This window comes from Cyrtonyx montezumae, unplaced genomic scaffold (assembly GCF_038088225.1).
Source record: "Cyrtonyx montezumae isolate F1298 unplaced genomic scaffold, pur_monq_1.0 scaffold_9, whole genome shotgun sequence".
In the NCBI taxonomy this organism is placed as follows: domain Eukaryota; kingdom Metazoa; phylum Chordata; class Aves; order Galliformes; family Odontophoridae; genus Cyrtonyx; species Cyrtonyx montezumae.
In genome coordinates, this window is record NW_027072100.1 from 5,646,827 (window position 1) to 5,674,617 (window position 27,791).

General features: G+C 43.0%; 1 protein-coding gene across 2 annotated transcripts in view; it reads right to left on the bottom strand.

Annotated features, from left to right (window-relative positions):
• STK4 (serine/threonine kinase 4) overlaps positions 1 to 27,791 on the bottom strand; it is a 186,875-nt gene that overhangs the window by 6,878 nt on the left and 152,206 nt on the right. For both annotated transcript variants that reach the window (XM_065754559.1, XM_065754558.1), the window contains exons 4-11: positions 27,203 to 27,331; positions 25,383 to 25,497; positions 24,683 to 24,847; positions 24,117 to 24,284; positions 23,448 to 23,585; positions 22,702 to 22,830; positions 20,342 to 20,528; positions 8,973 to 9,130 (exon numbers count right to left, since the gene is read on the bottom strand). In XM_065754559.1, coding sequence (XP_065610631.1) covers positions 8,973 to 9,130; positions 20,342 to 20,528; positions 22,702 to 22,830; positions 23,448 to 23,585; positions 24,117 to 24,284; positions 24,683 to 24,847; positions 25,383 to 25,497; positions 27,203 to 27,331 — 1,189 coding nt within the window. The remainder of the gene's footprint in view (positions 1 to 8,972; positions 9,131 to 20,341; positions 20,529 to 22,701; positions 22,831 to 23,447; positions 23,586 to 24,116; positions 24,285 to 24,682; positions 24,848 to 25,382; positions 25,498 to 27,202; positions 27,332 to 27,791) is intronic.

Sequence of the window (27,791 nt, forward strand, 5' to 3'; positions counted from 1 at the left end):
AAAAAGGAGCATTGGCTGCTTATAAAATACACTTGCTGGCCAGAGATTGGATTAAAAAAAAGCACAGCAGGTCCAACGCCCTTCTAAGTGATTATGCTTTAATTTCCTTAAGTAAGAGTACCAAAATACTCTGGACACGCTAAAATAAATCATATCACTGAAGATCCTGCTAGCTGTACAGATCAACTGCTAAGTGCACAGCTGGCCAAGTTGCCTCCCTCTCTCCTTTCTTTTTAAGAAATGCAGTCTGTCAGAAAATGCTGATTTCTTTAAAGTGAATACATGTCTCCAGCAATGTGAGGCTTCTAACGAAGTTCTGCTTGCAAGGGTACGTGGGTCTGTAACAGAATTCTTTCTCGGTCAGATTCACTCTTTGTTTAGGGACTCCAATGGGCTCTACTCACTCACTTATTAAAAATGAATGTATTTCTTCAAGATCTCTTATTCTGAGTGCAGCAGAATACCTGCAGGAGCAGCAGTAACACTGCAAGTCTGAGGGATTCCTTCACACTGCTCTGCTCCAACCCGGAGCACAGCACTGCCATCAACCTCAAGCTGTACCCATCCTTCTGGGGTTGCTCAGCAGATGAATGCTGTCTGCATCACATCACTGACTGAGTGCTCTGCTACTGGAAGACAAAGACACTGGAAAGAAATCCAGAGCCACTAAGTGAAAGTTATTAGGGCAAATAAAGGTAAGGCACAAGAACAAGCGTATCCCCAACCTGAAATTCTCTGCTTTTCCTGGAAGACTGAAGCTGGTCTAGTGAGATGCAACAACAGCTTAGGACAAGCAGCTTCATCTTCAGAGACTAAATCATCCCTGGCAAATATTAATCTCTTTTCAACTGGTGCTTTTAATTTCAGTCTTAGTCCTTCCTAATCTATTTCCTGCCCCAGGAGAGCTCCTGAGCAGGGCCAGCCTGCAGCAGGGCCACAGTGCTTCCTCATGCTGTATGCCCAAGAGCAAGTGACAGAACAGCACTGCCACTGCCCTGCCTCTCCTCCACCACTGGAAAAGAAATGTGATCTGGCAAAGTGGATGAGAGAAAGACGGCAGGAGAAGTCAGTGTTTTTGTGCAGAAAGACAACTGTGGGGATTTCAAGGGCGTTTTGAAAACGAATAGCTGCATGACCCCGGGAGAGGCTGTCGGCTTTGAAAACGGAGGCATATGTTTGATATCTTGGAGACAAACACTTTTTCAGAACGGCCCTCTAGTGAATGAGCCAGCTACTTCAAACCCTTGTCACACAAACCTGCATGCTTTGCCACGGGAGCTCTCCTCAAGTGTTCACTCTTGCTTAGGCACCTATTTATAATGACACCGTGTGAAGGCAAGATGAAAAACAAGGAATTACGCACACTATTTCTCGGTAATATTCTTCTGACTCTGTGTGTGCTAAGTGAGTCTTCCTCCCTCTTTCTTGCAGAGCAAAGCTTGGGATCATCCTCAGCACTGCACAGATGAGCTGGGGCAAAGCTCCCAGCACTCCCACAGCTCACTGCAAACTCCAGCACTCTGCTTGCTGGAGAGGCCTCAAACGTGACAAAACTCCCACTGCACAGTCCCCTGCTGAGGTAAACTGGAGACACCCAGCAGTTCCAGGCACCGAACACCAGGAGCGAGCACCATCTAGGCTCTTCTGCAGGATTTACTGCAATATGCACAAAGGCAAACACACCAGGTCCAGAAGTCAGAGCTGCCTTTGCTGCTGCACAGAACGCGGCTCTGGGTGAGGCCCTGGGATGCATACAAGGCTGGATGCAGGCTTCGTCCCTGTCCTCCTCCCTCTGTCCACAGACTCCATCCTCCGAGGCGATCCCAAGCAGCCATATCGGGCTCTTGATACTGAGTCACCAAGAGGAGCCCTTCTTGCTAGAGATGAGAGAAACCTGGGCAAACCTGTCTTTTATAGCAGTGTTACCCTTCACATTCGTGCTGACAGATGAGTTGCAAGAAGATTTTAGAAGCATTTCCAATCGATCTCATCCAAGCAGCAATGTTCTTTAAAGGAGGCACTGTGCCAAGAACACACCCAGGCTTGAAAACAGGTCTCAGGGCATAACAAGGCTCGAACAGGTTTTCTAAAGAACTCAGTATGCTGTGAGATGTTTCCAGCATCACACCTTCAATTATTAATTCCTCTTCCCTTGCTCCCAGCAAAGCAATGCACGCTGCAGCCTGACCATAAGCACACAGCACTGAGACGAACGCAGCGCTCGCACTGCCTGCCTGCACAGCTGGTCACTCTGCTCCTCCACATACCCTTCAGCCTCAGCTGACTGAACACAGCATTAGGAAAGGACAGGCCAGGATGCCTTGTTTACAACTCTAAATACTTTGGTAAGAAGTTGATTCCAGGCTGCATTACTTCTGTCTCCATTAAGGGCTGCGACCTAAGCAATTCAATGCAAACAGCAGCGACTCACTTTACTTCCCACTCACTGCAAGTTTCATTTGAAAGCCTTATGTCACAGAAGGCCTGCTACAGACAAAAATACAGCAAAATGAAATTCTGACAGCAAGTCGGAGCAGTAAGTGCTTTGCAATCAATGTCAGTACGCACCAAAGTGAAAGCAGGTGGTGAACAATGACCCTGTTAGAAAATAGAAGAGGACAGAAAGCTATTCTCTTCTACAGCAGATAGAAAATTCAAGCCACTGCACTATTCCTCCCATTTCAAGTATTGCTAACAAATTATAAAGCCAAACACCTTCTGATCTTGTTACAAAGGGAATTGAGGAAGGTTTATGAAACCTGCGTGGTGTGGAGCTCGCTGTATATCACAGCAGGGCTTTGAAGCAGCCACGAATGCAGGTTTGCAGCAGGGTTGAGAGTGCTCCTCCATGCAAACGTTACAGAAGACTCAAGACCACTTAAACAAGAAAAGAGAAGACAAGCAAGCTGTTCCACGGCTTATTTTTAAAATGACAGTATGTTTGATTAGGAGGTAACAAAATAAACCATTTCTCTTTAATAAAGATGTCAGTGGTTAAAGTGTTCTCTGGGAGGGACATGCTAAGCACACCAGCAAGGTAACACTGGAAAGAAGAACAAACAATTAGCAGAGCTTTAAAAAATTTTGGCAGATGGCTGAAGGAAAAAAAAGGAAATGCATTTAAGGGACTTGATGCTATAAATCAAGGCAGGTGACATTTAAAACTGTTGAATAAAACATATCAAAAAGCTGTCTCTTTGTATAAATCATACTTCACAGCAGAGATCACGTCCAGGCAATGCACTTCCAGATCTCACTCCATTAGCAGGAGATGTGGTTTGGGGTACAGTTTTGGAAGTGAGCTTTCTATTCTGGATTGCTTACTTCTGTCAGAAAAAAAAAATAATCTTGGTTATTTATTTTTTTTATCTTTCAAAAAAAGCGATGGTCTCAGTGCTCTCCCATTAAAAGAAAGCTTTCATTTAGAGACAGCACAGAACAAACTAATAAATACCTTTCAGTTTGCCTGCATCCCAGCCAGGAATCTGCCACAGCTCTGGTGAACATGGACAGGAATACCCATCAGCCATCCCAGATCTGGCTTTCTCTCACAAATTGATCCATATTCTAGTAATAAGCTCAATTTAGGATTGAAGTAAAACTATTTGAATCAGTTGCTGCTTGAGAAGTAACTGGAAAAAAGGGGAGGCCACAGCACACAAAGGGGAGAAACTCCTGAACAGTCTGAAGGTTCACTGAGTGTTTGGTCAACAGCCTTAAAAAATAATATAATCAACAACAAAATAAAAGCTCTACTTCAACCAAAGTTCCCTTTTATCCTGCACAAAACCGTATGTATTCAAGCTAATTTCTGGAACAACCAATCCTCGTTCATCACGCGAGGGTCAGAGAAACTTGCTTCCCTAGAAGATAAGGAATGTATCACAAGATTCACGAATCAATAGAAGTGGAGATTACTTGCTTCTCAATGAGCTTCTGAACGACCTGCAAATCTGCATGCTCTGAAGGATTTTTTGTAAGTGGACAGACTTTCTGGAGCCTTAGTAAACCAGCTCACAGGAGTAATTTGGGTGGGGGAAAAGAGGAACAAAAAAGATCAGCACAGAGACACCTAAACCAAGCAGCTTAAAAGACAGAGGCAAGTAATGAAGAGATAAAGCTAGAGACAGGATACATTATAAACTGATAAACTTTAAAAAGTCACACAACAACAGCTTACTCATACAATGAGAGTGCCTTTCTTCCAGCATTTGCCTCACCCACGTATCCTCAGCATGCCTTTCTCCTTTTGCTAGAAGAGACCCAAGGACCAGTTTCAACGAAACAAGAACCAACTATGCTATTGTTTTCAAAGCCTGCAACTGTATAGAAAATACTCCCAAGTTTTTAATCAACTGAAGAAGGACAGACAACAGGCAGCGTGGCTATAAAGCACCAACATTGGATTGCTAATAAACGCTATCCAAATGAATGTTCAGAGAAACCAAAGGCAATGAATGTTCCAGGTACTGGTAGACAACACACTGTTCACAAGACAAATGACATCTTCACAGACAGAATACAATAAATTAGAGCCTTTGGTCATTGTAAAGCAGAACGTGTTTACTGTCATTGATAAACAATAAATCACCTGCCCTCTAGCAGTTCCTCCCTATAAATCACTTCCAAAGGAAGAAGCAGATGGTTGCAGCCCAGAGCTGGGAGGGGAAGCACAGCACCCAGCAGCTGCACTGGGGAAGCAGCAGGGCCATGCATGAGCACAGAGCTCGGAGTTCACAGCAGCTCTCTGGCTTACGACTGCAGCCTACACTGAGCCATCCAGGCCAGCATCCTCCCTGCTGAACCTCCCTGACACACAGATGGAGATCCTGATCTGCAGGCATCACTAGGTTGGTATCAGGCTCAAAAGTATGTCATGATCCTTATGTGATTTAATTTGCTTCCGAAAGAATTACACTTTCTATACACTTTCCAGTAAGAACCTCATGCTCTTGCAAACTCAGCATCAAGTCAATCCTCTAAACTGGAAAGAAAGGATTTACATTCACCATTTCATCACCAACCAACAGCCCTATGTGCAATGGAACAAGCTAAAGACACTTATGAGACTAGTATGCCTCTCTGCTGGTAAAGACCAGTTTTTTCTTTTTTTATCATTGTTTCCAGTGTAATGCTTCATGCTACTAACTAGAAGCACAGAAATGAGGGTGTTATTGAAAAGCAGTATATCCCAGATAGGAGCACATAATGGTACACTATCTCAATAAACTGAGAAATTTAAGTTTTCTTTACTGCTTTGGCGAATAGAATTATATCCTCATTTAGGAAGAGGATGCTTTCATTTCTTATATCTGTAAAATGAAAATCTAAGCAATAGCTCTGGCTAGAAACAGCTTCAACAGAGAGACTAAAATAATAGTTTTCTATCAGGTAAATAGAAATGGATATAACGCCTTCTAAATCTGAAGCCTTCCAAGTTACATAGCAGAGGCTGCTGTTGGGATACCAGCTCTTGCAGCGCAGATCATTGGAGAGCTCCAACAGATGTGAATATACCTGAAGAAAATGTACTTTATTAAACACAGAAGAATACATTTCCCTTGACAGTTTCCCAGACTATTGCTTTGTCTCTGAGCAAATCACAACCTCAAATGTGAAACGTGTTTCTGTTGCTCTCTCCTAGGTACCACTGGCTCCACATCCCCAGCTGAGAAGGTTCCAGGTTTGCCAAAGGTCCCACAAGACAAGAATGGCTGTAACCTGCTAACGTCCTAACGAAACAGACTTCCAGCAAAGTGATCAGTGCTACAGATGATCCAGGGGTACCTGCTACAACAGGCTTGAACAGGGCAGTCTTTTGAGCAGGATAATAACAAACTTGATAGTAATAATAACGAAAAATGATCCCACTTTAGTCACAAGTGTCACTGCAATGCTAGTCTGCCCAGAGCAGTTAAAAGGCTTTAAGATCCATGAATAAAAATAACCCTTCAGAAGTGCTCAGGAGTAGGAAACACCGCACAATTAATTCTGCTGTGTGCTACGGTACCACTGAAGGATTAGAATGCAAAAAAACTGCACGACAACATCTAAACAAATCTTCGAGCATTATTAATTTAAGTCTGTGCAACAGTATGTGACTAATGTGCACTGGCAAAATTAAATTCAATGACAAAAGTGTTGAGAAGTGATTACGGCAGCTAGGAACCGCACGCACAGCGCAGCCTGCCCATCAGCAGCCTACCCTGCAGCACTTCCAGACCAGAGGTTGTTATTATATTCCTCCTTGCAGCAAGAAGCCTTGCACATAATTAGAACTGTTTTCCACAGTAAATAATCACGACGCTTTTGAAAATACTTTCTGCAATCAGGCAGGGCTAAAGTCTTCAGAGATCCTTGCTGAAACCTGAGTGAGGAGAAGCAATAATACCTCTGGGCGTCAGCTTATCCCTCATTTCAATCTCAGAAATCTAAGGCTGGAGATGCATCGGGCTGATGCCAACTTAGATGAGAAGCAGGGCATGGTTCGAGCACCGTGTTTAGGAGGAAGGGAGTTCATCACCTTTCAGAACAGGATCTTTGGGTTTTCAGCTGTGCAGTGTATGGGGCTCGACCAACCCTTATCTAACGTGTCACTGCCCTGTGATATAAATTGCTTCTTATTTGCCTGCTTCAGAGCAACAATTTTAGTCCAGAAAAGGTCAAATGGTTTTATGACAAGGGAAAAGAGAAAAACCATCTGTAATTCAACATTGGTTTGGTTTTTTTTCCCCTTTTTTCTTTAAAGATGGGAGACCCCAGGTGCCACTCACAGAGGAAGGAGGGGAATTCAGAACAGAAGCCAAGGCATATTTATTTAGGCTGCAGCAGCACAAAGCAATAATATTTCAATTGTTTCCTGAGGCTCTGGAGGCACTCTCACGCACTGAGCACCTCACTGATCCTGTCTCTGCTTGGAATCCTGCAAACTCTATAGACAATGCTCAAACCTATTTACCTTGGCAGTGCAGAAATAAGTTACAGCTACGGGAAATGCTAGGATAGATGAACTTCACGCACCTAATGGCTGTATTCCTTCCGATTCTGCAAAGCGTACTGCATCGACGCTTTCAATTACTAAGCATTAATAAACATGACTTTTACCCACAGCTTTTACCCACCACGTGGATCTCCTCTCAGCCAAACAGGAGAAATCATCCAGTTGTTAAGTCTTGGACTAGGTTCTGCACCACGAGGTTATCACTTCCACACCCCAGAGAAGGGCAATACAAATCCCCAGGTGTTGTTTTCAAGTGTTTTCCTTGTCCCACAAAAAAAATAAGGAAGCGATGAGGCGTGAGTGCAGCTGTTACAAGATCTGCATGCAGGACAGGCCAACACGTTCATACTCTAACTAGAGAAATACACAGAGCTGCCTACAAATTACTACATGAAGGTGACCCAAGGCCTGATTTATTCCTACATTTTCTGGTTTGCTTTTATTGCTCACAGCACACTGGTAATCTATGCACGTGGCAATACTTCAGCACTAATGGAAATGAGTAAATAAGGTCACACGCATGTCAAACAGTTGCTCTGCACGTTCCAAAGCCTGCACCTACATCTCGCTGGTGGAGCATATCCATCCTGCTGAAAACAAGGGTGACTGATATATACCAACCAAATCAGAAAGAAAAAATAATCAAAGCACATTTTCCCCTGGGCAATATCTTCTGCAGACTACAAAAAAATAAAAAAATTAAGTTGTTCCCAAACTGTCTGCCTTCCCTGGGAAATGCCACACGTTGAAAAAACTATTTCTCATTGAATTAAGTTACAGAATGTAAGGTGAATGAGCTGCACTACACACCTCACCAGACTGGATTCGTGTGCTTGTCCCCTGTGATGCACAGGCTGACAAGGCAGCGTGCAGGTTATTTTTGCAAAGCATGCCCATGCAGTCAGTTTGAGCCTTCAGGCTACGCATAACATAGTGCAAAGGACTACAAGGAAGCAGTGCAGCAGGTCCCCTCTGCTCCTCCCTGCCTAGATAACAAAACTAGAGATGTCACAGCAAGAACTGCAGAATATACATAACAACAACAGCCTACCCAATCCGTGCAACCGGAACGAATGGCTCCTGCTGCTGTTCAAGCCACAGAGTGAAGCATCTCCTCTGCTGCCTTCTGTCGTGACGAGCAGAGGGAGCTCGCCTTCTGCACGGCTTGGTGAAGGTGGAGTGAAGCTCACCAAGGGCTGAGTGCAGCGTGACATCCTGAATCACGGGCAGCACCAGCACACTCTGTGAGGGTGTACAACACACTCAGAGCAAGGAGTGCTCGCACTGAAGCATCGCTGAAAGAAAACGCAGTGCAGGGATCGGTGCTCAGCACAGCACGTTTCCTCTGGCATTTTAACTCCCATCAGATTTTTTCCCTCGGAAAGCTTATAAATAATGGAACACAGAACTTAGGATCTTCCTTCTCACTTCTGAAAACTTCCTGAAAATCTATGGTTTGGGTGATCAGAAAAGACTGAAACTGCAGATTTGTATGAAAAATGAAGATGAGCTTGATGCCCACACAGTAACCCAAAACCCACTGCTGAAGCTTGACAAAAACAAGGCCATCCAATGGTTGTAGCACTGTGGCTGTTTTTGTTGGTTTCTTTTTGTCACACACTCTGCATTCAAATTCTACATTTTCCAACTACCATCTAGAATTCCATTTTTCTATTTTACTTTAAATGTATAATGGGGATTTGAGGCATCGAAGTTTCTACCTTAGTGTCCTCAGGTTTTACTTTTTCTTGTTTGCTTTTAAGCAAGAAAAGTATACAGATAATGACTGGTTACAATAACAGAGAAATACCTAAAGAAAATGAGTTTTTCAAAATGACCCACCCAAGTTCACTGGCAATTACAAACTCCTCAAGTTTCCCATTAGTCTGACAAAACAAGAAATAATCTTACAGCAGTTCTCACTAAAACTTAAAGATTGTCACACTGATTCAGTTTCATAGTATAGACTTACAAATTCATAGTCTCCATCCTGCGGTACTTTCCAATCAGATGAGTTTTTTGTCTGGCCAGACACATTCTTCCCCAAGTTATTGACTTGATTCTCTTTCGCCTTCTGCTCAAAATATTCCAGGAATGATGGTCTGGCTGGCTGCATCGTTTCATCTCTCCCTGGAAATATAAGGAAAAAAAAGCAGAGAAGTTTTAAAAATATACTTTCGATTATGCTGCCTCATATCACACCCAAAAGTGAGTTCATCTTTTTAGCAGACACTAAATCACACAGGACTGCTGAAGTACGATTTTTCAGCAGCTGTTCAGATATAAAGCTATTATGAATCATCCAGAAACACAGAAGGGAAGCTCAAGGTCCAGTACACACGTGATGACAGCGCTGGAACCTGGGGCCCTAGAGCTGCAATCTGTCCCCCAAACCGTGCTACCAGGTAACCAAGCTCTGGGCACTGAATGCTGCAAGGAAGCTGCCACCTACTGCTGCAGTTCTTCATCCAGCCAGGGTGCAGGCTGCAAATACTACACACGCCAAAACCAAACAGCATTATTTTAAAAGCACAAACTCACATTCATATTTATGAGTAGAACAGTTCAAAAGTAAGGCTTGCCATGTCTGCTTCCCATACAGTTCCTAGTTTGCCTTGGGTAGGAAAAGTTAGGTTCTAGATTTCTTGAGTAGAAAGTACTGATAATAATTTGATTAAGTAAAGTAATTTGATAAGCAGCTTTCTCTTTAGAAGCAATCAGTTAGTAAGCTGTCATGTTAACAGTACTAGCTTAAGCTGATTCCTCTGGAAATACTGTCTTATTAGATTACTTGAATAAACCATATATATAAATTAACTGTCCAAATTCAGACCACGTTTCAGAAACTTGAGTCAGTAACAAACAGGTAAGGAAATAAAGGGAAACAGGGGAGTCTCAATAAATGTCTGAATGCACCTGGATTCTGAAGAGCAGCCTTGTAAGCCTTCCAAGCACCGTAACAGGGAAAGGTGTTCACCCATAGGGCAGCACAGCAGACAGCCAGGAGCACAGTGCTTCAGCACAACTATGTTCACCTTGCTCTAGCATTTCTAAATCATTCCTCAACAAGCAGAAGTGCAACGCGAGGAAGAACAATGCTGACCGTTAAGAGCAATGAACCAGTACAACTGCAGTCTCACCAGGTAAACAGGGATGTCATGCAGTTGGTCAGATCATGGATAACAGCACTTGTCCCATTTCCTCCAACCTTCACATCACTTGAACTCCTGCTCCTGTCACATCTGTACCATTACATCAAATGAGCCCAGCAAACATCAAGCAACAGGCCTCCAGCACCAATTAAAACTACTCAGAACGTAATGCCATAGTGCTGCTCCCCACAGTAAAACGCCTCATAAAAACCTGTGAGTCCAACTGAGGTGAGCACTGTGACAACACCAAGTGTTTCTGTTGCAATAAAGTAGGTGGAGTAGGTCCACCTACTTAAAAACATATTTTTATCCAACGCAGAAACCATAACTTTCAGAAAGCACGACTGGGGGTCCAAGGACCAGAGTTAACAGAATTGGGTGGCAGAACTGCCAAACACATGCACAACTCTGGACCGTGGGAACAGGTTCACTGCTGAATGCCATAAACTTGAAGTAAACCCCATCTGCCTGGCAGCCAACCAACCAGCCCTTCAGAGCCCCAGAAGTACACAGAGCAAACAGAGCCACCCCTGCAGAGGTTCTCTAGGTCTGCATGGTGAGAAGACTATCACAAAAGAGCTGTCAGCTGCAAGTTACTCAGCAGTGCCTTCCTCTTGAAAAAAAATATTACCTCCTCCGGAAATCCATTAAGATTTTAATCACAGAATATCATTCCTGAGCTCAAAATTGCTATCCAGTGATCCAGAACTCCACTGGCAGGATGTCCGAGCCTCAGACAAGTGTATGAATTCCTTGTTCAGCCATTAAATACTTAGGAAGTTATTTGTCTGCAGACACACTAAAGGGAAAAAATTTCAGCTATCCCTAGCATTAATTCCCCTTCAAAAACAAAACCAGAAAACCCACACCAAAAAAACAACTTGTGCAGAATTAGATGAAGAAAGACATCTTCAGACAGACTGCGTGAAGGTCAGTCACGAAATGTCTGAGAAGGAGAGAACAGATTTGCTATTGGGAATAATTACTGAAATACAATAGCAATCCAATTACAGCTAAGTGATAAAACATTTATTTAGAATGAAGTAAATACACCACTTGCATTCTGGCAGCCCAGCCAGCTTGAAGCAAGGCTAAAGTTAATGCTACAGCCAATCGTGGCAACATTTAACACTGACAAATCTTATCAAAATAAATGAATTCCTAATGACCCAGGCTAATCTATACACAGCTTACCGAGAGCCAGTTTAGGTCTCAAATTTAATTTGGGCTTCCTAGATGAAAAAGCCATCTACATTAAGCTTGCACTGTACACTTAGAAAACAACTACAAGCACAGGAGAAGCTGAAAGCAAATGTCCCACGCAAGGTGACACTGGATTAGACTTAATCACATTTGGTTCCCCATGTATGTATTTTATCCATAACTGCAATATTTGTGTCCAGGTAATTGGGATGAGTTGAGAGGTGATGGCCACAAGAGGTACCAGGGGAGGTTCAGGCTGGGTATCAGGAAACATTTCTTCTCAGGAGTGGTGATGGGTCAGGCTGTCCAGGGAGGTGGTGGGGTCACTGTCCCCAGAAGTGTTCCTGAGCCGTGGAGATGTGGTACTGAGGAACACAGGCACAGTGGGGTGGGCTGGGGTTGGACTTGATGATCTTAGAGGTCTTTTCCAAGCCTAACGATTCTATGAATTATCACAAGGCACATCTGAAAATAAGTTTTATTTACTAAACCTTCTGCTTTCGTGATGATATGAAACAGACAAAGAAGGAAGCAAATGAAGTGGCAGCAGTGGCTTATAATCCTGAGAGTACCACAGGATTTTTGGCCCCATCAGTGCATGCAACCAAGAGGCCACAGCAGAAGGCTGGGGCTAGGATGGGCTGGTAGCTGGGATGGAGGGGAACAGCCGTGGGTTTGCTTGGTACAGGCTGGGCAGGAGGGGCCCAATGAGGTCCCCCACTGCCCCACAGGAGCCGGGCCTGCCTTCCTGTCACCCACACGGTGCCACCTTTTTGAAGATGAGCCACTGTTAACTGAACAGAAGGATCACACCACTGTAATTTTAAGATTTTGGTCACAGGCGGCCGAAGACAAAACTCCATCACTGCTATTTGCAGGATCAGGTGCTGCCAAGATGACAATGCACTAAGCATGCCTGTGCCAAAAAGCATTTCAGTTTCCAGGTTTGTAAGGTTAGACTAAAATACGAATAGTTGACAGAAAGTGAGATCACAGCTGTGGCAGAGAAGTGTCTTTTATTAGAAGGTCATCCTGCAGTGACAAGAAAGGCATCTCTGGGCATCTATTCTGAAACCCGAAGAGCAGTGTATAAAGCTGTGCTGCGAGAGCTCTGTGGAGCCATTAGCAGCCTGCCATCGAGATGTGCCGTCATCTTTTAGGAGCTCTATTAATTACACAAATGGAACACCACAGCTCTGCTGGGACCAGTCCAGCCGACTGCAGAACTGCAGGTTTGGGCTAGGCACACAGAGTGCCCAGTACTCCTAAAGCCATGCTGAGTTCGGCCCTACAGCAAAGGGCAGAAGCCTTACACACACCATAAAGTGTTCCTATACCAAGTGCTGCCTGGTATCAAGTCATATTTAGGAAAGCCCAAAAACCAATCAGCCCAGATAAGCCAAAAGATGACAAAGGCTGCAGCACACAGACCTCTCACACCGAGCAGGAGAGGACAAAGGAGGTGTGGAGAGCACTCCACACATTGGTACTTCCATATCGTGCCTCGCAGGAAAAGGAATGATCAGGAAGAAATAGCACAGCCAGTGAAACCAGCACAAGATTCAGCCTGTCCTTCAAGAGCAAGGAGTGCTGGTGCAACCAGATCATTCAGCATCATCTAGTCCCAGAAATGAATGTACTCATTTTGCTGATTTTGTCAAATTAGCTCTCGCAAGTGAAAAATTTCAGAAGCTCATGAGCTTCAAAGGAATCCTTCAACAGGAAAGTAGATGTATTAGTCCTTCTATCTGACTGAAGGCTGAGCAATGAAACTATAATTCCTGCTTTTCTCTAAGATTACTCTTCTCTACTCAATTCGACAGCAGAAGAATCCTCGTTTTGTTATTCTCCCCTCTTCAAAGAGATAGCTACACCAGCTGGAGTGAATTCCAGAATCACAGCCTATCATGAGAAAGAAACATATCCTCAGGAACACATTTAACTCTTTACTCAAGGTACTTAAGTGAATACTGCATTATTTAAAATACCTACTCTCAAAGCCACACTGAGAGATTCCCTCCCTTCTCTCACACAAATGGGAAGCAGCCTGGAGATGTGGAGCAGCCAGGACACCCCACTACAAACATGTTTTGAACTACTGCTGGATCTAGCAGTACATTTTAGAACTGGCACTCATAGCATTTCATAAGGGGAACACTCATCTATGAAGAAGGTAATTTAAATCAGCAACCATGAAGTGATGAATTACTACATTAGCAATATCCAAGTGAAATCAGCTACTTGCTACACGAACACATATTTGTCAAGATTCCAGGAAGCTGCAATCTTTAGAGAGACAACTGTTGTCAGCTTTGGAAGATACTTGTGTTTTAACAGGATGTCAGGAGCAATAAGATCAAATGTTTTAAACCAACTTACTTGTGCTAACAAAGCATGATGAGCTCCTTGAACAAAGCCTGGGAAGACGCTTTTATAATAAAATAATTTGTGATTCTTCAACTGCAAAGGACTTTGGATAGAATGAATTAATTTCATTGTCATGACAAATTTTACTCTTAAATTTGAGAGTATACGGGATTTTTCTTTCTTTATACTTTTGAGGATGAGAAAATATGTTAGCAAGCTCCCATGGGCTGACAAGTCACCTTGGAGTTGGACTCCATGATCCTTATGGGTTCCTTCCAACTGAGGTTACTCTATGAACACGGGGAACCGAGCTCTACGCAGACACTGTGAACACTGCTCTTGTTAACTCTACACACAACAAAACCAATGCTGCCTTTCTGCCACAAAAGAGTGCCCTGGGAGAAACTGCTTCTGCTGTCATACACACAATTACACACATCCTTTCACAGAGGGACCAAGACCTATTGTAAGGCAATTGCTTTGCTTTGTCCTTGCTGCAGCTCTGCTGGAGCCATATGCTCTCTCACCTTCAGTCTAAGCCTTATTGGTTACTTGTGCACATGCACTTGCTCCCGAGCAAGCCCCAGCCCTCAGGTAATCAAAACATTACTCTCTCCAGTGCTCACCCTCTCTCCTCACGACTCCCACCTTTATTTTTGTTTGATTTAAATAGTCCTCATACCCATTTTCAACCTCCATTTACGTGGTTAAAATAAGCACGGATCTTTCGCTGACCTCTCATTTCCCAGCCTTAGTCCCCTGTAGTCTCAGTACTCTCTGCATGCTTTGGTTTGAATTATGTAACTTTGAGACAAATTGCTCACATATCTAGGATGCACAAAGTGCGGGATCGTTACGTGCAAGCAACACTTCATTAATATTAACATTTCCAATGGAACTGTAGTTTTATTTGCTTCAGGCTGCTCCTTCGAGATCACAGATGAACCCCAGCAGCTGGACAGCATAATTTGTACAGTGCAAGTAGGACTGAGTCATTTCATACAGCAGAGCAGAGAGATGCCAATTTATTCAACCAGAGTAAAAAGTGCTCCATCATTAATGAATTCAACCCGTGGCAAAATGAGCTGATCTCCTCACATTAAAAGCAGGCTGCATAACACCTGATACATGTCAAAGCTCATGAGGATGAGCCCTTCCCATAACTATGGCCCATCTCAAACTAAATCAAAGCAGAATGTCTCTGACAGGCCCTGCAATTACTGGGGAGCCCCTGAATGACCATCAGTATCAATGCTGGCTATCCTAACTCATCTCTCTTAATGAATGTAAGGTGGAGACATCTAAGGAAAAGAGTACCCACACACTCATCCCGATCTGTGGTGTATTCAATTGAGAACTTGCTGAAAGAGGAAGAAACCCCAGTAATGAAAGCCTTTCAAGACCAGACTGCCTTTTCTCTTGGATATCTAAAATTTCTGTTACATAAAAAAAATCGAGAATATTATGAATTTATAGCAGCTTCCTTTCTCCTCCTCCACAGATCTCCAGTGGACACCTAGATCATTAAACCTCATTTGCCTGAGTTGCTAATTTAGTCCACCAACTGCATTACAGTGCAGCTGCAGTGAGACGTGAAGGTGCACGAAGTGCACATTTCATGTCCCACGTGGACTGGGTCAGGTTCTGATGAACTGTAATAAGAAGCAGTGTTAGTGCCAAGGCCACGAGCAGCAGCTCAGGCTCCCCACATGGCACATAAGCAGAAAGTATTTGCTACCACCCCTTCGGTTCATGACCTGAGAACTCATTTGCTCATCTACAGAGAGCACAAAGCAGCATGGCAATGAACACTTCAATGAACCTCAAAGATTCAAAGGCTGTTGGTAAAATCTAATCATTTGTAGAGGGATTGTTTGCTGCTCAGGAGGAAAGCTTCAACCGTGCTTTACTCTGACCCAGCAGAAAACGAGTTTATTGTTGGAAGAGAGAGGTATGTCACCTTCTGCCTGTATGCCTGTGCAAATACACCTAGGCACGTGTGACAGGTGCACTCGAGTGGTTCTCTACTCCCTGTCCCATGGTTGATTCTCATGAAATGTATCACCTTCTGTATGTTATTCAGTACTCTATCAGCCATACTTCCCATCTGCATCAAGCAAAACATCTCTTCTGCTTCCAAACCCCCACCGTCACAAATGCATATACAAATAAAGGAGTGCTTAATAAGCTACAAACAGTAAAGAAAAAAAAACAACCACAAGCACCTCTTCCTCCAGTTTCAGTGTCTCTGGAAATACAACCATGCCTCATCTTAGAGCTCTGTCAAACAAAGCAACTGAAGATGGATGAGCATCCAGCTCAGATCCCAGAGGTAACTTTGTGATGCTTCAATCCAATAGTGTATCAGTACTCAAGTAAAGGAAGAAAAATCCTTCAAAAATGAGAGTACATACAACCCCTCCCATTGATACTGTCCTTATGTCCACACAACTTAATATTCTTGAACAAATGAGGCTGGCTGCTGTTTAATGTAAGGTCTGCCAGCAAGCCTGCTATTAAGACAAAAGTTAAAAAAAAAATAGTGCATATGGAAGACTTATCTGGGGAGATTTATATTCTCCACAACTCAAGGGTGGCAGCATAATGCTTCTTACAGTGAGAGGAGAGCTCAATCAATGTAGGTGTTTCTAGAAGCAGTGTGTTATTTAAATGCATAACACAGAGAATGGTTTATGGTCCAATTACGCCTAAATGGACCCGTTTGTTTTAAGTACAGAACTGCACCACTGGACATTAATAACACTAAGCAGTGAGAAGCTGCTACGTCTGCAGGGAAGAGCAGATGCAAACACATCCAAAGTCTTTGAAAAGACATTTAGCCACACTCTCCAAAACCTGCATTATCCATTTGGTAGTGTGCACCTACACAACCTCAGCCAACTACTGATGTGGATCCACCTATCGCGATCTCAGCCCCAAACCATTCATATTTTAATGGAGTATTACATTAATGCAATCACAATCATCTTTCTATCCGTATTCATTCTGCTGCTCATTTCAAGCTTCTGCTAAAGCAGTCACTGCTTTGTATGACAAATTACAGGTTAATTTGGGGGTTGGAAAGCTTCCAGAACCTTGGCAGCAACACTTCTCCGGTTTAAGCATCATCCACTCTGTGCCTTGCAAAGCCACCACGACTAACAAGCTTATTCCAGATCATTTTTCTAATAGGAAATCGCCAAGTTTGCATCTCCGCTTGTTTAATTTGCTAATGAAATCCAATCTCCCCTCAAAAAGAAGAATATGGTTTCTAGAGGGCAGGACCAAGCTTAGCAGTGCAAACATGGTAAAAGTGTAACAAAACCAAGACCACCCCTAACTTGAAGGGCTGAGCCTAGCAACTTCAACATTTACCAAATGCTCAGAACGTTCACCTGCACATTACATCAATTAGGGCAGTATCAATTAGGGCTTCTGGGCCATCTCCATACCAGATGATCACCATGTGTGCCACATTAACAAACCTACACCCGCAGTTCCATCCTCTCCCAGTCCCTCATTCCTCTCGACCCAAAAAACTGAATGGCTCAGTTTATGTCACTGCTGACAGATCTTCATTCTCCAGTGTTACCTCGTGCTTAAACATGAGGCACTTTAGCAGTGACAGACTCAAGCACTGGACTAACTCGATCCTGTTCCTCCTGGATCCAATCACATTACAGTCTAAGAAAGGCAATGGGTTCATCTGCTGTATTATAAAATTATGTTCCACTCTAAAAGACAAACTCATGCCAAGTTTCCACTATCTAAAGACCTAAAGCAAACAAAGGAGGAAAAAGAATACGCCGCAGAGTTTACCACCGCTATATATTCTCACCCAGAATAATTAAAAAGATGATTGCAGGCATATCCATAGTTCAAACTTATTGCACTGCCAAACACAACGGGAACGCCTCACTGCAAATCACTGTTTGCCCACAGTCCTTCAGCTGCTGCTCAAGCCTTCACGGAACAGTTAAACTGCAATCCATAAGTAATCCGGCAGCTATCGATTCGTAAGTAAAACGTGTCACAGCACAATTTAGTACCTGCAGTTTCGTGCAATCACTTGAGTGCTTTGAAAATGCATAAGAGAATGTCACGGTGACATTTTTAATGCTGCCTGAATGTTTATGTTGAGCGTCCAGAAAAACAGCCAAGCAAAGGGAAGAGTTTAAGCAAACGGAATTGCAGCTCAGTTGACCACAAAACAAAAAGAACTTCCTCATATTACATCCAATACTACAACGTGAGGATGCTTTTCCTCTGAGCCTGAAATGTCATGAGCTGACTCAAGCAAGAGTCACTTGGGAGGCTATTAGAACTTGTTTGCTAGACATTTCTAAGACAACGCTGTCTAAAGCATTGTATTTCAATGTCTCAAATATTTTCACATTAAAAAAAAAAAAAGAAACCAAAGCAAAAAGTGCTAAAGATAGATGTTTGTTTTTAGCAGAGCTAGATGACTAGCTCAGGAGCTCGCAGTCAGGGAGGTGGCTCACAGCTGCCCAGGGAAGCTCATCTCTCCTGCCAATGCCACGCTAAGAAAAAGCTGTACTTCTTCATTGATTTAAAGCAGGTTTTATTGTGAGTCATAACACAAGCTGCCAAGAAAAACACAGACCTCTGTAAAAATATGAATCAATGAAGCCTCTTCACATTCAGCAGCTTCCAAATACCATTATTACTTTTATGTTTAGGATTACAAAAAGAATTTGCTCCAGAGAGTTCTGCAGCAGGCAGATGAGCTCTACAGTTAAATCAATTTAACTGCATGTTAAGCAAACATGAATATGGAGATGGCTGAAAAACAGAGCTGGAGGTAATTCACGTGAAAGATATCTGCAAGCTGCTAAAAGACACTGCTCTTCATACGCCTACAAAACCATTACAGAACTTCCTGGTGCAGCAGCATCAATGTCGGTGTCAGGCTATTGGAAAAGAGACTAAGGCAGTAAGGAGAAGTTCTGTTTTAATTTGGCACAATTGTCTTCATTAGCATCACATCTATTGGAACCCAGTTACAGCAACGCAGCACCACCTGCAGCAGCATGCTGAGTGCAGCTGGGTGTCAATGGACACTGCTGTGCTGACCCTCTCACCATGGCAGTGGTACCAGTGTCAGACACCACTCGCTCCCAGAGCCTCAAAGTACCTCCTGCAGAATGCAGAGCTGCTCAAGCACTTCTGCTCCAGCTCGGCTGTGAATCCTAGTCACAGAGCTTCACCCTTAGAGCTTGTTCTGCAGCTCCCTCTTGAGGCTACATGCTAAACCACACTAAAGAAACTGCAATATCCTCCTGTTTCCACTCTAAATCCTTGCAAAGGAGAGGTTATCAAATGTGCCTCTTCAAAGCCCTGTACACAAGCTTGAAGAGATCACTGGAGCTTTTGAGTTACAAGTACTGCAACCTTAAAAAGAAGGTGAGAAAATAAAGACCTATTAAGCACAGAGATAACCCAAGTGCTGCTGCTTCACTGCCACAGCTCTGATAGCCACTGCAGGAGCTCCACAGACAGTGCCTCTGCTATTACAAATCATGAAACAGAACAGCACACACTGGCTCTATCTGTACAGACACAGTGACTTCATTTGATACAGATGTGCTAACGCATCCCACTCTTTGGCTGAGTATTAAAACCCTGTCAGCACCCACCTGGCTCCTGCTGGTCACCTGGCTCCACAAACACCCAGCAGCATTACACCCCTGGCTTCGTGGCCCTAAGCTGTCACATGGGCTGATGCCTCCATTTCTAATCCATTTCTAAAGCACTGAATTGGTGTTTGCTAAAGTTTGCAAAAGCCCTGGAACAGGCTTTGCTGAAATGTCAGACTTTAGGAGAAAGCAGTATCCCCCCACAAACACAAGAGGGCACCCACACAGAAAAAGCTTTCAATGCAAAATTTCATTAAGAAAATGATTTTTCTGAACTCTCGCTGATATTTTTTTTTCCTCCCACAATAGCTAAGGCTTAAAAATCAGACAGCCAAAGAAACCTCTGGAAACTCTGCAAGAACCTAAAGAACAAGCCTTGCCTATGACAGCCACATTTCCCAGCTGCCAAGCCCCCAGTCAGCACTCTCCTCAGTCCTTGAACAAACACCCACACCGGCCAACTGACCTCTGTGACTGCCTCTGCCTTGAAACTCTTGAGATTACCATCTCTATGGGAACAGATTTCTATGAGAATTCATAACTGACGCAAGATTTCCTTTCTTCTAGTCATACTTCACCCAGGAGATTCATTCTCCTTACCAGCTCTTCAATTAAATATTTTCAAGTCTTCTCCAGATCACACTCTGAGGTCTTTCACAGACTATCAACAATCAGCATGGCACCCTTCTAAATCTTACATCCTGTGATAAAGCTTATAGTCTTAGCAAGCTTTTCTCTTTTAGTGTGGAACAAATTTCAACTTGAGCATCTCAGAACAGCCACCATTTATTCAGTTGTCTTTACTAATAAAAGTACCTTAAAAAATGCACACATTTTAGAGATGCTAGCTCTTCACACTGCATGCCCATGGGTTTGAAATGTGTAAGCTGTTGCGAGTGTGGCCTTTCCTTTATTTTGCCAGTTTACCAGTAATTTTGTGTAAGCTAAAGATCAGTTCTTACTTTTCATGGTGCCCTCCTCCTCTTCATCTTCACTGTTTATGACCATCGTACCCAGCTGGGATTCCAAGGTGCCATCATGTTCTATCATGGTATTGGCTCCATCACTCATTGTGTTGACCACTCTTATGGTACCAGTTTCGTCCCCACTTGCCCTCACCATGGTACCTGAATCAGTTTCATCTTCTTCCTGTACAAAGATACCAGAAATACATTTTTAGTGATGGTGGTGAAGTCCAACAAAGAGTGGATTCATGGATCCTCTGAATCAGTAAGATTTTCCAGATCTTGACAGATACACTTGGAAACCAGCAACATTTTGTTTTATGCACTCAGATCTCTCCCTGTTACCTCCAAAGAAGTAAAGAAAACTCTTCATACTGCAACAATGAGTGGAAGTTTCTCAACAAACCAGCATCTCATTGCTGACCTGGTGAGCCGGCCCAAGACAGACTGCAATACTCATTCAGTCATCAGTGTTTCTATTCACATTGCCAGTTATAACAGTGGAACTAAAACCCATCTTAAGTGATATAGTTCACTGAGGAGGTATTAATTATGAGACTGCAACAGCTCCCAATCTGTACTGTGCATGGCATACCAAACAAAGCCACTACACTCTGCTTCAGAAGTCTGCTTTCAACATTTAGGTTGTTTTATTTCTATAAAATTCAGAAGCACTGAAGAAAACTGAACCAAAAAGGAATTAAATACATTATCAAAGCCTCATCATTTTTTTTGTATCAGATGAAAGCTATTTCTTATCCTACCATTTATTAACAGCTATTAATTTGTTAGAAACTGAATTATTGCTGTCAACATTCAAGGGATGGAATCTGTAAGAAACTTCTGAAACAAGTTCTTGTAGGAGTGAGGTCAAAATCACTACAATCTAGTTTACCAGCAGCATGCAGCTGGTATCCCACTACAACAGCAACAGACATCAATTCCTCAGCTTACAGCAGAGGTACTTATTATATCTGGTAAAAATGAGTTTCTGGGCATCCCACCTTGAAAATTAATGTTAAAAAAATAAAGCTCATATTTTGGTTTGAGGATTAAGTTCACAGTTCTTTAACCTGTGCAAGCATGGGCTTACAGGTCCGAATTAGTGATGAAGGGAAAACACAGGTCTAGCCCAGCAGGCTGTAATACTCTATCTCAATGCCACTGGCAGAAGGTTCAGGTGGCACCTTTTCCCGTTCTGGTGTTCTATCCATTTTCTTTGCTCTGTCGAGCGTGTCTATATAAATATATCTCCCAACCTCAAAGCCAATAGCACGAGGAGGGAAAGACTACACAAGATGTTAATGGAAGAGAAGTATGTTTTATGTGGAGATGAGAGGGTGAGAGGAAGCAATAAATTCCTTTGCTACACATCATTTAACAAAGAACTACAGCAGAAATTTCCACAGCACTTCAAAAGCACTTGAGAACACTTTTCTGCTGGCAGACAGAGTACAGAAGCTTCAGGAAAACAAACAGGCCCAGACAGAGACCACTCGGCTCCTATACAGGGACACCATCTCTGAGCACCACCACCCCAGAAACAAACGAGAGACGGTCAGGACAATACTCCTTGGGTCATCATGGCAACAGAACCAATAAAATTACTTCCACACTGAATAAATAAACATTCCTCAACTGGAAAACTAGATTAACAGCATAGATCTTTTTTTACTGTGCAACACGTTCCTCGTGTCCAAGCCCTGGAAAGGACTGTGGCACACAATGACTTTTGTTGCCCATGTCATTTATTCAGGTTGAAGCAAGCAGAGGCCCATGAAACAGCTTTCAACATGCTTTCCATATTCACATGCTGTAACCACTGGAACAAGGCACCCAGGACAGAAATTCACAGCAATCCCCTGCACACTCATCATGCCCTCACCTCATACTTCTGCCGGTTGCTCTTGTGTAGTACAAAGTTTCTATAAGGGATGTTCTAAAGCACAACAGTAAAACAACATAACACACTTTATTACAGTGCATAACAGATATTAGTTTGAATTAAGACAGCATTCTAAGACCTGACTGGTAATGAAACACTGTCGTTGCTGTATGAATAATACAGTCCAGTTAGAAATGTCTTTTGCATGTGCTACTACGAACTCACAGTCAATGGCAGGTCTTAGTATTTAGCTCCAGGTACAGCTAAGTCACACACACTGACTGTCCCTTACAAAGAAAGATTGAGCAGAGCCCAAACATCAGGTTAAGCAGCCCTAAGTCCAAAACCCTAAAGCTATGTAAAACCCACGGGCAGTTGAACAAAACATTACCAAAATAAGGAACAAAACAGTTGAGCATTACGCAAGGCCCAAGAGTCTGAACTTTGCACACTGCTGCTCTTAAATACTCACTGAATTTTCCTCATCTTCTTGATCCAGCTCACGCTGCTGCGCCTCCTGGCGTTTCAGTTTGATATCCATTGCTTCGTTAATCAAATCACGCAGAATTGATGCTCCTTTGGCACTTTTAACAAATGGATGCTGTGTAGTATGTTAAAGTTAGTAAGCACTGCACCTGAACCAACACGTAACAGTTACTGCGGCCCACTTCCAATCAAAAGTAATGTCTAACTCAATATCTTGCTAAAAAAACCCAACAAACTACAACAAAAAACCTTCTGCACGCACAGCAGGGAGACCTCCAGTTCCCACAGACAAGATCACACTCCAAAGGCACTACTGCTGTGACACCTCGGGCTCATTCCCCTCCCACAAGCTCTACTTATTCCTTAACAGCTGAACTGTCAAAAAACCAATGCCAGCATCATTCTGTGCAGTTATGTTCAATTAGAATCGCAGAACGGCTTAGCTTGGAGCGGACCTTAAAGTTCATCTAGTTCCTTTTTAGTGGTTCTCCTGAACAGTTACTTAGCACTGCTGGTGAGAATATGAAGGTTAAAAAAACAACAAATAAAACCTCCACAAAGGCAGGAAGCCGAAGTCAGACTAGATCTTAAGGAAGAACTGAAAAGCTGAAGTTGGGTACAAATTCGTCATGAGAAGGATCACCCAAGAAATGAAAACAGCCCAACAGGCACAGCACTGCCTACACTAGCAAGCCTTCTCTAGAGTCCACGCCCCCCCCAGGCGAAGCAGACCTGCAGAAGCTGTGTTGCAGTAGCACGCTGCTCGGGGCTCTTGACAAGACACTGCTTCACGAAGTCTGTGAAAGCATCTGACCAGAGCTCTGGTTTCCGAAACGTTGGAGGTGGGTTGGTTGGAATCATGAAAATGGCCTAATAAAAGAAGAACATTCCAGGTTTCCAAACAAAGTTTATAACCTCCTGACATAAATACATAAAAACATAAATACAAGCGCTAAAGAATGACACGTTTCAAGTTTGCTGCTTCTGAAGAGTTTGTACCAATATTTTATATATTAATTTCCTCAGAGAATGGAAAAACATCACTTTCCTCACTACTTGCTTACACTTCTGACTGAGCCATTTTATGCACCAAGAGGTGTGAATCTGCCACTTTAAAGTCTTAAAAATAAGTGCTTGCTTGCAAAAAAAGAAAACCATTTTGTACAATGCACAGCATGAAGTATATTTCTTCACACTCAGCACTGGAAGATTCAGCTGTGCTTTGACAGATGAGGATCATGATTTTCCTTCCGTCTTTCACTGAATCAACAGTACAAAAATCTGACAGAAAGCAAATCATTTTCTCTAAGTTACAGACAGCATCTCAATGTGCCACTCACCCAGCTCTAAGAGCAAATCACTTTCCCATCACAATGCATTTTCAAAAGTCACAGCCCTCACCCTCATAGGATGAATATCTGCATACGGTGGTTTGCCTTCAGCCATTTCTATTGCAGTGATTCCCAGCGACCAGATGTCTGCAACACAGTTATATCCAATCTCTTGAATCACTTCTGGAGCCATCCAAAATGGGGTCCCTATAACTGTGTTCCGTTTTGCCATGGTATCCTGAAAAGAAGATCAAGATCCAGACCATGGCAATTGTTGTTAGCCACAAGTATTTATTAATGATTTACAATCTTAATTATCTTCCACCCACACACACATACATTACTAGGTTAAGCAAGATAAAGGTATGGAGGGCTGCTGAGAGCAAGTGAAATATGCTTGCAGACGCTAGACATAAACTGAAGCAAACAGCAAATGTTATTACAAACCATTACTTAGGTCTAACAGCTCCCACTGTTAAGCAGAGGAAGCTCTGCTGCTGCTTCAGTGTCTCATTATGTTGACATAAAGTGCTAAAAACACTTCTGAATGTCTCAAAGTCTCCACAAGCACATAACACCGATGTGTACGTTAGAAAGAAAAAATGAAGCATACACAGTCATCCTGGTTTTACTTACTGTGAGCTGTCCTGCCACTCCAAAATCTGCAAGTTTAGCATGTCCCTCTGTATTTAGCAGTATATTTCCAGCTTTAATATCTCTATGTATTTTCCTCATAAAATGCAGGTACTCCAGTCCTTTCAGTGTTGATTGTACTATCGTAGCAATTTCCTCCTCTGTAAGCTAAAAAGAAGTGTTACTGTCAACCTCTCAGTTTCTGAGATGGAACATGGTGGCATTCCAGTTCATACCTCCCTGAGATTTACTGACTGTTATTTAATTGCCTGCACTGAAGGTTGCCATACTGACTAATAGAGAAGTACATATACTCCCAGGTAGCAACCTTCAGCATTACATTCTAGTATTAGCTTTTGACCAGCATACTTACACTACCGCACCATAGCCCCTCACACCTAGTAGTTCTTACCCTGCAACAGCCAAAAGCAAAGCAAAGCAGTCTGTCATTCAGAACCTCTCTGGGTTTTCAGGAAAGCCAATCCAACATCTTAACAAAAACGTGCAAAGTGATTACATGAGCCAAACACCCCAAACTTGGTCAACACAACCGGCATCCTTATCTTCAGGGGAACAAAGGACTCACATCCAGACACCAAACACCTCATGAGAAATACACCCAAAGCACTGCATGTGCTGCTCAGCTTCCTGAGCTACCACTGCTGATTTCCCACTCATGGCATTCAGAGGAGAGAGTACGTACAGTTTTATTTCGTAACCGAATAATATCGGACACGGATCCAGCGCCGCAGTACTCCATGACGATCCACAGGTCTGTGTTCTTAAAGTAGCTGCCGTAATATTTCACCACATGAGGACTATGAAACGTGAAAAAAGAACAAAAGGTCAGCACCACTGAATAAGCAAAGGCAAACAATACTGCAGCCTCCCTACGCAGGTTCTAAAAATTCAGACACGGAAACACTGAAGCCCTGACCAAGTGCTCCAAACCACACTGAGTGTGCAAGCCTCCCTGGCACCAGTGTCTGTGTGACCTGCCACAAAGGCTCAGGGAGTGAAACGTCTGGATATAAACCCTGCAGGAACAACGAAAGATTAGCTTTCAGTCTGCTTTTCCTCCCTGAACTGTGGCAACCAAGTAGGCAAAGCAGCAACAGAATGAGAAACAGATCACGGCAGACCCTGGTACAGCTGCTGCTGCAGAGTGTCTGAAACCAAACAGAAAGATTAAATAAGGGCAAAAGCTGAAAAGCTGGAAAGTTATTGTGCTCATGATGAGGAACCGTCATGCTTCTATTATTGGGTCCAAAACCACAATGTATTTTAGAAATTAAGTACAATCCAAATCTTTCTCATATAGTCAACTATTGGACTGCCCAGAAGGCAAACAACAAAGCGTAGCGTAGTCAGAACAACCACTTGTACTCTGGGAAAGGTAAAGCAAAAATGCTAACAGAGAGAACCTTTCAAAGGGCAAAGCTCAAGAACAGAAGTGCACTTAACCTAAGCTCTACCAAATATCTTCTAATGAAGAAGTTCAAGACTAGCAAAATGGAGAAGCCAGTCACACCCCAGTGTACTCCGTAACGTTTGAGAAGAAAATCTGACCTCTGTTGATTCACACAGTATGGCTTTACAAGAACAAATTCTTTATAAGTTTCAATTTCTTAGCTGCCACCATTTATCTTCACTTAATGCTAGTGAAAGTGAAGAGCAATAGAGTGAATGACTAAAAACAGTTTCATCTTGCTAATATCATTTATTTTAAATGGTTTTCTATGCCTGAAGTCCCTCAAAATAGCATTTCTTGAGGTTGGACTCAAATCATAGCAAGAAATTTGTATGTTTTATGCTTTCAGACTAAAAGATCACTGACAGAAGGTCTTCTGCAGCCCTTGCTCTTGTCCAGCTGAGCCCATATAATGACTTTTCCCATAAGAAACATGCAAAGTCAACCAGAGAGCCAAACACCAGCCCGTAAGTTATTCTCAGCATGCTGACATCAGCACAGCTTGTCATGCACTGCAACCTGCACTGTTAGTACAATCCTGCCACCTAAGCAGATGACAACACGTACACTGCGCACATGCAAGAGCAGTCATGCATTAGCAGCTCTGATCCACATGCCCTTAAAAACAAAATGAAACAACAATCTCTCTCCTAACATTTTTCTCTCCCAAAGCTTGTGTGCAATTCACTGCCCCCCTCTGGACAGGGGAAGTCCAACTCACAGCCTCATTACTGCTGCCCAGAAGTTATGGTGCATCAGGAGCACTGCAGGAGCTGCTCACACGCTTCGCTCTGTGCTGGCAGCAGGTGCAAGGTTATTTCACTTAGTTAGCTTAATGCTCTCACATTGCAAGCTAAGTTGTTGTCGTCTTACCTTCACTTGGGTTAACACTACCCAAACATGACTCAGGTGATACGGGGTAACTTGACTGTACAAGTCCAGCCTTTCAAAAAACATTGAGGCAACATCATCGCTGTTATGTGGCTACATGCCAGATCACAGTCAGTACTTTTCTTTGCACACTGATGATGGGTTCTGCAGTATACATTTACCTGTCACATTGCTGCATAATGGATATTTCCTTTATGATCTCTTGCAGGTCAGACTCCACAGGAACCTGTTTGATTGCAACAACTTGACCCGTTTCTTTATGAATAGCTTTGAACACACTGCCATAGGAACTATGGAACAAAATATCAAGCAGTGAATACAATAATATTTTAAAAACACAAAAAGCATAATTGCAACTGCAGACTTGAGAGGAAAAAACAGATTACCCTCCTGCTAAGATAATTTTCCAATTTATTTAAATAATCAACCCACAGCTTGCAGATGCTGTAAGAACATGAATAACCAGCAGCATGCTGAGATGGTCAGAAAGGAGCCAACAACCACTACGTGCCCACAGCTTTGGAAGAATCCAACAAAACCAATTCTTTCTTTCTCTGGCATACGGTACTGCTGAGCAACAGGAAAAACTACAGCTCTGGTCAGAAAGCTTTGCTCACTTGTCAGACATTATTTGCTTTATTTCCACCTTCTTACAACAGCTAGGAAGAACTGCCACTCCAATTTATAAATGAAGTGCTTAAGGTGGTAAACATGCCGCTCACTGAGTGCTCCCAGAGCAGTGGCCCTAGG